At 42.9% G+C, this 12,162-nt stretch overlaps 1 protein-coding gene across 1 annotated transcript in view; it reads right to left on the minus strand.

Moving 5' to 3' along the window:
• Nucleotides 1–5,903: 5,903 nt before the first annotated feature.
• LOC126260429 (uncharacterized) overlaps nt 5,904–12,162 on the minus strand; it is a 71,140-nt gene continuing 64,881 nt past the window's right edge. The window contains exon 2 of the mRNA XM_049957761.1: nt 5,904–7,997. Coding sequence (XP_049813718.1) covers nt 6,847–7,997 — 1,151 coding nt within the window. The 3' untranslated portion in view covers nt 5,904–6,846. The remainder of the gene's footprint in view (nt 7,998–12,162) is intronic.

The following is a 12,162-nucleotide window of genomic DNA, read 5'->3' on the forward strand; positions in this document are numbered from 1 at the left end:
ATGTTGTCAATGAGAGCAAAACTTTTGTTGAATTACCTTAGACTTAAATCTGGCAGTTACCAATACATGCATATGTGTACGGTGTAACTGACATTGGTGAACTGTAGAATATGAGGCAGTATCTACTGCAAGTATTTCTATGTAAATATGATCGCCAGCCAGTGGTCTACCTATATAAATGGCTACAGCTAAATTGTGACCAAAACAAAGTGTGACCACCCAGCTGGAAAACATTATGCTCAGCACAAAATTGTCAACTTTTATAGCTGTTTCACTATGAGATGAAGTAAAATATGTGGTCATCTTAATTTCATACGATAGGGCAAGAATTAATGTGTAAAAAGGAACAAAGTAGGCATATATCTACAGTCTTTACAAGAGTGCAGTCTAAAGTCATTTTATTTTTCAAACTATATACAGATTAACGAATTAAAAATAGCAACAACAAATCCCTCATGCCATAGAAATTTATATTTATCATAGTACCGGTCCTTTACTTGCTAGTGAGCGTGTTCATTTCCAAAAATACACTGAAGCACCAAAGAAACTGCTGTAGGCATGTGTATTCAAATACAGAGCTATGTAAACAGGCAGAATAATGTGCTGCAGTCGGCAACACCTATATAAGATAACAAGTGTCTGGTGCAGTTGTTAGATTGGTTACTGCTGCTACAATGGCGGGTTATCAAGATTTAAATGAGTTTGACCGTGGTGTTATAGTCAGTGCACGAGTGATGGGACACAGCATGAAGTAGGGACACTATCAATCTGAAATAAAAAGTTACTCACATATGACTTTCCATTCTAAGCTGCCACAACACTGCTAAGCTGTGCTGCATAACTGTCTGCCTTGCGAGATTTCAAACCACAATGGCAGTTTAGTTTAGGATTTGCTGGCAATTAATACCTGGTATTTTCCAAGACACAAAAATAATCTAAACCCCTCCCCATCATAACCAAGTGGCCATTACTGACAAGAAAATCATAACATTGAGGCAGTGAACACTGGAATAGTCACAGCATCCTAATTAGCAACAGTAATTGAAGTGCTGGTGTATAGCATGGCATAAGCTTTTCTCATTATCTACCTTTGTCTCAGACTTTATAGAGTGTTGCAAATCAAAATATCCTTCCCCAGCTTCAATCAAATTTCTTGCCTCCACAACTGTACTTGATTAGATGTTGCTAACTCAGAATGAGCAACATCACAGCTTATCATGTGTAGAGGTGAGGCTGATGTTCCCTTGTACTGTTCCACCAGGTCATAGCTAATGGATGTGCATCCCTGTAAACTATGCTGTATTTTTATTCTTGCCACTATTAGTATTCTTACACCAGCCTTTGAACTTTCAGATGCCACAGTCTGAATTCCAGTCATGCTGACTTGTGTTTTTGGATGCATCTTCACCTGCCTCCGTAACAATGGCCGTCACTGGCTACCATGAATGTGGGCCAGTAAGCACAGTTAAAATTCAAATATCTCATGAGTCTTCACTTGGAACATGATGCAGCTTTCACCACACCTCAATATGAATATGTGAATAAGTCATAGTACTCCTGCCAGATGTAGGGTACAATCCTTAGCATTTCTTATTCTCTGTCCAGGAAAGCATGTTTTGTTCAACATGAAAATTAACAGCTGCTTTGTCATTGGTGCATAAATGACTTTTATATCTAAGACATACTCTGCCTCCAACCATACCACATTCTCATATTTGTTAGTGTGTAAGCACAACCACACATACGTAACGACTATCAAGTGAGCTTCGGTTTCTCAGCTGTTCAAGACCTTTTGTCAGCAACAAGTTAGAAATATTTATTTCTGTTGAGCTCCTTCCATTAAGAAAGCCTTGATCTGTCTGATTAACTGGGATCATACTTAACAGAATGATATACAACCATATGGTGCAATACTCTATAAGTGTTTTTAGAAAATGATGGACTTATAGCCCTGATGAGCACTATATATGAAACAGTACACTAAACTTTGCAAAGGGACTTTGGGAGTGTGGATGCTCCCTCCCAAAGTTTTAGCAAGTAGTCCCTAGAGTGCTCGAAATGAATTTCTTGAAATCTCCATATATTTGTTGATAAAATAATTGCAAGGTAAACTGGCAAAGAATTTCTACAGGAAACGCTTTCAAAAAATGTATAATACAGTTTTGACTAATTTATGGAGACCCTACAGTTCTCAACCCTATTGTGCAAGCTTAGGAAGTTGCAGGCTTGCTTATTACAGAATTGTTGAAGTCTCTGGTTCAGGCCATCCACTCCACTCAGAACAAGGCGACCATGATCATGACATAACCTTCTTTGCTAGTGGCTCAAATGATCCATGTATGACCTCAGAGCCTAAATAACAAGCACTGTCTGTTCCAATGTACTCTGTAATCTGCAACTGGTTGCACTCTATTCCTTCCTTGGATGCTTGAACAGCCTCTACAAGAAATTTAATAAGGCGCCAGGATTTCTCAATGAGTGTAAACTGTGATCATTCGTATCCCTTGCTGTTGTTTCTCTAAAGGGGTACTGCCAATGATTTAGGCATTTAGCCTGCTGCACACTTGTTCCCATGACGCAAGAAACGGGAGGTTTCCCAACATGTCAAGTCGCAACGCCTCAATTTCAGTTTCAGTGGAAGACAGAATATCAAACTCTCCTCCTTCACAGAAATTCGACGAATGGTAGTAACTTGTATTCCCTGGTGTGGTGTCAGTATGCATGGGAGAGGATAGCAGTTGAAGTCCTTTGGTATCCCTGCTTCATGACTCAGTAATTTACCTAACATAACCCATCATATCCGCTTCGAATCGATTGATAGCACTCAGGGTGCTTTCCAGCTGCTTATGAAAAGCAGCTAACCCTATTTGTATCTGTAAACAACATTAACAATGGGGACTCATTGTTGCAGCTGCAATGTTTTTCTGAACAATTAGCAAATAGATTCTAAATTAACTTCGCTGATTCCTTTTTAATTAAAAGATGGGGCAATTGTCTCAACAAGAATAATGCTGCCAATATTTGTAGGATGAACAAATGTAGTTTATATCTGATGATGCAGTACGAATTTTGTGTGACATTTCTAAACTTTCGAAAATACACATTATGTCACGATGCAAACAAAAGCGTTGATGTAATCAGTTGAAGAGAAAGGAAAAATTATCAAGGGTGAGGGTGTCACGGAGGTGGTCATCTTCCCCCTCCCCGTGAAGAACATCTTATGTATGCGTCCCGATATTTACATGTATCATACTCCAAATCCCTCAGCTAACTCTCGGAGAATGAAGCATCATGAAAACTAAGCGTTTCGCAAACGCCTTTCAAATTATAAATTTCTGTGAATTGCGATTTCTTGGTAGTTAAGTTAAACTGACGTGCTAAGCGCTGATGTAAACAAGTTATTGTTATTGTACTATGGTATTTCAGCCGTCTGTGGAACATTAGAAACGAGTGCAACAGTCAAGTGAGTTGTTGGCCTATTTGTCGGGGGAGACAGACATGTTAACAAGAACCTAACCAAGCAGCGTATTGCGCCTGTAAACGAAGCAAGCAATAAAATATTACGATCTGGAATTTCGAAGCGGTCTTATATTTGTAAATAAACGTGCGAAGTGCTCGGAGTTGGAGTAGCTAAGTAGTGACACCTTCTGTGCCAAAGATGTTCTTCAGGGGGAGGGGGAAGATGACCACCTCCGTGACACCCTCGCCTTTGGTCATTTTTCCTTTCTCTCCAACTCAATAACAACAGCGAAAATCACTGAGGGGCAACAAAGCATGGCTTCCACTTGGGGTGGCTGACAAGCGTTGCAATACTGTATATTAATTACTACAATGCAGCTCTTACCGTGAAACTCAATTAGAAGTTTTATCAGCTCAAAAAGTGGGCGATTCTGATATGACCAATGACTGTCAGTATTATTTTTAGTCGTTTTTCTTCTTTTGTGAAGATGGATACTGCGTTAGTTTCTGCTACCCATAGTCCTCTCTTTTGAACCACGCTTCACTTTTCAAATAATGAAAGCTGCCTTAATTTCTGTTACCCATAGTAGCTAGTATGGCCTTTGACATATGAACCACGATTCATCATTCAAAAACGCAAAAAATTCTCCAAAAATTAATGTTTCAGCTTTTAAATGGATATCAGAAATCTACCTCAAGTATCATTTCCACCAGACCAGGTTTTAGCGACATTACTTTTAATGTGATGTAGTAAGCAGTAAGTAGTACTCTGATGGAATAGACAGTCTGTCGTAATAGCATCAACATAATGAGTATTGCTTACAAGTTTAAGTGATTGATTTATCAATGTAGGCGACAGTTTTTTACTAAGTCTCTTAAGTTTTTTGATTTATTTTCATCAATGCTACCTTGTAGTCATAACATACATGAATTCTGCATCTATAACTCATGTGTTATTTCTGCAGTATGATTTTTCACTTCTCTTTGTGACGGTACATAGTGTTTTTGTATTTGCAACCTCAGTGGAAATTACACTGCCGTCCCTTTATTTGTATGAGCATCCATTTACACCTTTATTAAATATGATGATGATGAAGAGTCTCATACTCCTTTACAGAGCGTAGGGGAGCGACGCGGGAGACCCGCGCCGCCTTACTAGGCAAGGTCCTAGTGGAGGTGGTTTGCCATACTGGTAAAATTCTTTGTTTTAGCTAGAGTTGCGCTCTACCAAGACTATGGTTCGGTAATTCCATAAAGGACGTAGTAAATGATAAGATTACTGACAGTATTGGTAGGAAAAGAAACATAAATGAATGTGTAAGAGAGCAACTGGGAGCTTACGACTCCTCTGTGGATTTTGTTTGTTTAGTTATTTGTCTTGCAAATAATTAGCACCACACATCGCTCAGTGTTAGCCCAAGGTGTATTTTATATCCTTACAAAATATAAATTGCATTCATAAGTAATGAAAATTAATTGATGGCATAACTTCTGTGCTTTTATGTAACCAATGTAATTACTTTTGATGTAAGGACAATTTACAAACAAACATTATATATATATATAGTAACTATTTTGTATTCAATAAATGCGGAAGTTGTTTATAACCAGCAAAAATATGTTTTATATAAGTTCGACGAAGAATTGAAACTTATGTTTGACTTTTTTTCTTTTTTGTTGAGGAAACTGCGATTTCAAGCGCTATATGATAAATTTTTATTTTACTACATCATCCCTCTGTTTCACATTACAAATCAACAATTTTCGAATAAAACCTCAATTAAACATTGACAGTTTCAATTGTGCTATAAATACTGTTTACTTTTAAGTACCAGACAGGAGGATAACTGTGTACAACAAAAATGTTCCGCAGGTTACCCAGCCGCTTGTATATCCTCACTCAGTTTCTAGACGGTTCATCACTTCCAGTTTTTGGGGAAATCTGGTACGACAATGTTCGCATGTGTAAAGAAAGCGATCGTTATCAGGTAACGCTCGACAGATATGCAACACAGCTACCGAACAGGTAACACGAGTACGGCCTTACGTGAGCGAAGCTATTAGGGAAACTTTCGTAGTCTACGGTAGCCTGTGGTACTTTTACAACTCTACTTCTAGCCTTTATGTTCCCTAGTCTTGCAGACCAGCACGCGACACAATATGTTTTGGCAGGTGTCACCCAGTTTCGTGATCCATTTCTGATGCTTCCCTCGCGTAAACATCCTTGAGAACTGATGACAAATATTCGAATTCGACATCCGAGAACATCACTTTCCGTTACAAGTTGCGGATCAATTTGTACCAGTTCTCAGATGTGTGTTCGTTTCCATTTTCTTTCAAGCTGCCCCCTACTGCGGTAATTTGGGCAATACCTATTACTTATTCATTTTTATACAAAAATAATGATGTATTAAAGGATGTATTTAAAAAGGGAAACTATATAAGACTCTGTAAACTTTTTATTTTCCATTAACATTTCCCTAAGGAATTTCGCTAAGAATTACTCCATTAATTTTTAAAAATTTTTATGGAAATACTAGAGGATACAATATTTGGGAAACAAATCTGACGAAAATACTAAATGTGTATATGCAGACCAAGAGATGAATGAAAATTTGTACCAATACTGGGATTCGAACCGAGGTCTCCTGCTCACAGGTCTGATGCGCTAGTCACTACGCCTCACTGGTTCAGGGGATTTGCAAAACTGTACAGAGTATTCATGCCTCCCTTCTCAATCGACATTCGCATTCATGCCTCAGCCCACCTAGATTGTGAAGGGAGGTGTGCCAAGTTAGTCTGTGCAGTAGTGCAAAGCGATTGTACTAAGGTGATGTAGTGATCAGCGCATTTGCCAAGTGAGCAGAAAACCCAGATACGAATCCAGGACTTGATAGAAATTTTCATTCGTCCTTCAGTCTGCGTATATACATCACAGATGTCTGAGGCATGAAAAGGTCTCTGGAACCATATTGCTTCATTTGAAACTAATGAAGTAATTTAGTTTTTAGTTGAAGTCTAGGGCTAGGTACTCAAAATGTTTTAATCTCTTTAGCAACACAAAAAATAATACCATTATTTTCCCTGCACAGTGGCTTATTACACATCTGAGAACTGAGAACTTGCAGCGAGGTTGTACTCGTTAAGGTTTTCGGTTCAGGACCGTGCCTTTGAGTCCCTTAAATGATCGAAAATAGAGTTCTCGACTCCTTGTAGTTCTCGTGGCCACCACTAATACAATCACAGCCGAAAAGGTCAGGCGGTGAGTCCAAGCCCATTAACGCACTCAAGAACACCAGAAAAATGAAATGAGACACTGCAGACTCAGTGTGTGTTATTAGCCTCAACTCACTTACATTATGCAGTGTTTCGTGCACATGATAGAATCTAAGGATCTACTGCATTCTGCGCAAACTCTATGGTAAGGTCCAAGTCTTCTCTGTCGAAGAGGGACAGATCCTTCTGGCTGAAACCTTTGCAGTTGACGATGGTGATGCTGGAGAGCAGTGGCAGGCCAGGAACGATCTGCGCGAACGGGAAGCCAGACATGTCGCACTCGTACAGCTCGATGGACTCGAGGCTGGCCATCTGGGCGAGCTGCCGCAGCGCGGCAGCCCCGAGGTCTGGGCAGGTGTCCACAGTCAAGTGGGACAGCTTTCTGCAGCGCGCCAGCGAACCCAGTGACGTCACTCCGGTGCACTTGGCCAGCCTGAAGGCCGTTAGCTGCCTGCAGAGCGCCAGCAGCTGCAGCGTGTTGTCCGACAGCTGCAGTCCCCACAGGTCGAGGCTCTCCAATGCGGGACAGCAGCTGAACACCGTGGCCAGGGCCTCGTCCCCAAAGCCACAGTACTTCGGCTTCTCTTTCGCGCCGCTTTCGTCCTTTTTGGGGACCTCGGGAGCTTTGGAAGGCGCGGGACCAGGATTGTACACACTCTGCTCAGGCGGGCCCAGTCTGGTAACCACCACGACGTCTCCTACCTTCGACCCACTCACCGAACCCTCGAACAGGCAGTTCTTGTGCTCCTCCGGCTTAACGTTGCACGATTTATGAGCCGTAACATTCTTTGGCTTGCATACGATCTCCTTGCGGGGAGTGGGCCTGTCCTCTGGGTCACCTAGACACATGACGAGGATGTCGTCCTCCATTTTTACGCTCTTGACGTGACTCATGAAGGCACACGCCTTGAACTGGGCCAGACTGAGGTCGGCGGAGCTGTTGACTGGGCCATTATTCACCACGAGGTTCCCACCGCTGTACTTGGCGCGAAAAGCGCTCGCTTTCTTGACGCAGAAGAAACGCAACAAGGCAGTGTTCCACAGCAGATCTGACAGCTGAGATCCGAGGTTTTTGTCTCTCACACATAGCTTTCGCGTTCCCCACAGTTTGGTGCAGGTTGCTATTTCCTTCCATCTTCTGCACACGTGGAAAGCGCAATTGACAAGGTCGTCATCTGGCAAATACGAAAATATCTTCTGTGTCAACTCTGGGGGCATCCTTTGTATGGATGTTGGTCCTCGATCCATGGCTGTTGTATAATCTGGAAAGAAAGATAAAAAATTGTGGTTAACGATTTTTACCGACACTATAGTAAGATGAATGATGTACGAACATACTACTGGTTGTCACAACGTACAAGAATTTACTCATTCATTACGTCAAAAGTTAACAGTAACTTTTCTGCAGATGACACTGAAAGTTCTGGAAATGATAGACGACGATGATGTCATTACAGACTGAAAAGAAAATTGGATTGGGGAAAGAACAGAGGCGGAAATCGATCGTGTCATTTTTAAAGAAACCAACCTCACATTTGGGTTAACAGATTTACAGAAATCACAGGCTACATAAATCTGGATGGTTAGACAAGGACCTGAACCATCATCCTCCAAAATGCGAGTCCGTTGTCGTAATCACTGCCTTACCTCGCTCAGTAACAGTATTGGCAGCCTCCATGGGGATGGTACGGAACAGTGTTTGTCTCGTTCGTTGTATGTAATACACACATCAAGAACAGTTTTGCATCACACCGGTTCTCAGAACTCCTGAAGACAGACCTTCACTATGAATATTGTATCACAGACACAGTCCCTTTCACTGTTCAGAGATGTCATCAAACCCAACCAAAGATGTAAACAACCATGCATGAGCAGCGCCTATTCGACGGAGGGGGTCCGACAGCCGATCAGTTCCAGTCATTCCACCAGGAAGGAAGTACACAGCTCATGTTGCCTGTAGTTCAACCAAGCCTAGACGGTCGATACCGCGGTTCGATCACGTCCGCGATGTTACTTTGTCCCAGGAAGGGCTGCCAACAAGGGAATTGTACAGGCATCTCGGAGTGAACTAAAGCGATGTGTTTGGACATGGAGGAGATACAGAGAGACATGCCTCGCTCAGGCCGCCCAAGGGCTACTATTGCAGTGGATGACTGCTACGTACGGATTATGGCTCGGAGGAACCCGGACAGAAACGCCACCATGTAGAATAATGCTTTTCGTGCAGCCACACGACGTCGTGTTACGACGACTCAAACTATGCGCAATAGGCTGCATGATGCGCAACTTCACTCCCGACGTCCATGGTGAGGTCCATCTTTGCAACCACGACACCATGCAGCGCGGTACAGATGGGCCCAACAACATGCCGAATGAACCGCTCAGGATTGGCATCACGTTCTCTTTACCGCTGAGTGTCGCATATGCCTTCAACCAGACAATAGTCGGAGATGTGTTTGGAGGCAACCCAGTCAGGTTGAACGCCTTAGACACAACGTCCAGCGAGTGCAACATGGTGGAGGTTCCCTGCTGTTTGGGCGTGGCGTTATGTGGGGCAGACGTACGCCGTTGGTGGTCACGGAAGGCGCAGTAACGGATGTACGATACGTAAATGCCATCCTCCGACGATAGTGCAACCTTATCGGCAGCCTATTGGCGAGGCATTCGTCTTCATGGACGACAATTCGCGCACCCATCGTGCATATCTTGTGAATGACTTTCTTCAGGACAATGACATCGCTCGACTAGAGTGGCCAATATGTTCTCCAGACATGAACCCTATCGAACATGCCTGGGATAGATTGAAAATGGCTGTTTATGGACGACGTGAACCACCAACCACTCTGAGGGATCTACGCCGAATCGCCGTTGAGGTGTGGGACAATCTGGACCAACAGTGCCTTGATGAACTTGTGGATAGTATGCCACGACGAATTCAGGCATGCTTCAATGCAAGAGGACGTGCTACTGGGTATTAGAGGTACCGGTGTGTACAGCAATCTGCACCACCACCTCTGAAGGTCTCGCTGTGTGGTAGTACAACATGCAAAGTGTGGTTTTCATGAGGTATAAAAAGGGCGGAAATGATGCTTACGTTGATCTCTATTCCAAATTCCTGTACAGGTTCCGCAACTCTCGGCACCGAGGTGAAGCAAAAGTTTTTTTGAAGTGTGTACGTAGTGCAAGGCTGAAGTGACAGAACGACTGTGCCAAATGAAACCGTGTTAGACAAGTGTCAGATTTCGGAAGTATACTGCTTCCATCCAAACGAAACGAGATAGTTCGTGTTGTTAACGAACTGTCTGTCATAGCGTATTAGCACGAGAGAAGTTTAATCAAAATCAATGGAATTGGATCAACATTTTCTAACAGACTTGTTCATGCGCTCTGTCGAAAAATGTCGAATAAGAGAACGTGCACAAAAGAAACAAGACTGATGCAACAAATGCACAGTTACCAAATCTGTTCAGCCGGTGCTGGTCACTTTTCAGTCTGGTCATCGAGGTATTATCACAAGCTGTAAGAGAACAATATCTTTTATTTCTGATGTTCGCAGATGATACAGTGTTCGGTAGCACCAAGAAGGATGTGCTGAAATTAGATTGGAAAGTTGGAGAAAAGCTTCGGAAGACAGAGGGATGAAAATCAAGAGGAAGAAAACGAAGGAGATATTCCTAGGAGCACAGGAGAAGAAACAATCCTGTTGTACAGACAAAATTTGGAAGAAAGTCAGTAGCTTTAACTACTTAGAATAATGGTATGTAATGATGACAATTCAGATATGGAAATAATCCGAAAAGTGCAGGTAGGCGGAATGAAATGGAAAACCTCGTCAGATGTGAAACTTCCTGGCAGATTAAAACTGTGTGCCGGACCGAGACTCGCACTCGGGACCTTTACCTTTCGCGGGCAAGTGCTCTACCAACTGAGCTACCCAAGCACGACTCACGCCTGGTCCTCACAGCTTTACTTCCGCCAGTACCTCGTCTCCTACCTTCCAAACTTTACAGAAGCTCTCCTGCGAACCATGCAGAACTAGCACTCCTGAAAGAAAGGATATTGCGGAGACATGGCTTAGCCACAGACTGGGGGATGTTTCCAGAATGAGATCTTCACTCTGCAGCGGAGTGTGCGCTGATATGAAACTTCCTGGCAGATTAAAACTGAGTGCCGGACCGAGACTCGAATTCGGGACCTTTGCCTTTCGCGTACAAGTGCTCTACCAACTGAGCTACCCAAGCACGACTCACGCCTGGTCCTCACAGCTTTACTTCCGCCAGTACCTTGTCTCCTACCTTCCAAACTTTCTGCATGGCTCGTAGGAGAGCTTCTGTAAAGTTTGGAAGGTAGGAGACAAGGTACTGGCGGAAGTAAAGCTGTGAGGACCGGGCGTGAGTCGTGCTTGGGTAGCTCAGTTGGTAGAGCACTTGCCTGCGAAAGGCAAAGGTCCCGAGTTCAAGTCTCGGTCCGGCACACAGTTTTAATCTGCCAGGAAGTTTCATATCAGCGCACACTCCGCTGCAGAGTGAAAAATCTCACTCTCTTCAGATGTGTTGTCAGACAGAAAAATTAATGTCAAAACTAAAGTAATGGTGTACACGCGAGCACTGAGACCTGCAATGCTGTATGGAGCAGACGCATGGGCACCTATTAAGGCTCATTGTAAGGTAATGTATGTGACTCAAATGAGATTATTAAGAAGATTTTATGGAGTCTACAGAACCGATAAGGTCAGAAACGACAGAATAAGAGGCAGCAGTAAAATGACTGACATTTTAAAGAAGGTTTAGGAAGGAAGACTGCAATAGTATGACGAGTTATGAGAAGTGGACAAGAGAAGGGTAGAAATGGTAGTGCAACATGACAGAGCAAGAAGAGGAAGATGAAGATGGACTGTGTACTCGAGGACTTGAGGAAGAAACATCTTAGGGAAAAGGAAGTGTGGGGTCGGGGAAAACGGAGAAGGCTCGCCAAGAATGGCGACTCGATATGACTAGGAAAAGAGTAAGAAGAAGTAGAAGAGGAAGATGTCTGGTCACCTTCGAAGTGGAACCCATTTGAGTCCACAGATGTCTCAGTTCGCTCCATACTAGGCTCAAATAATTTCTGCACTATGTTTTTCCTTTCGACAGAACGTAAGAGCAAAATGGCAGTAAACGGCTTATCCATTGTCATTGAGTTGATTAACTTTTATGAAATTTCTCACACTTCAGGGCACAGCTGAGAGTCGAAAACAGTCACGTTCGTAGGCAGTAATAATTTAGAAATTCGCCCCAGAGTTCTGGCCGACAAAGCATTACGATGGTCCGAGATTATCAGCTGTATTCTGTTCCTTGGATAAAAATCGCTTGGTTGCACAGCAGAAAATTCTCTAGTTGCTATAACTCTTAGCTGGTTCTTCACTACCCGTTTTTGAGCGACCTCCCC

This window comes from Schistocerca nitens, chromosome 1 (assembly GCF_023898315.1).
Source record: "Schistocerca nitens isolate TAMUIC-IGC-003100 chromosome 1, iqSchNite1.1, whole genome shotgun sequence".
NCBI lineage: Eukaryota > Metazoa > Arthropoda > Insecta > Orthoptera > Acrididae > Schistocerca > Schistocerca nitens.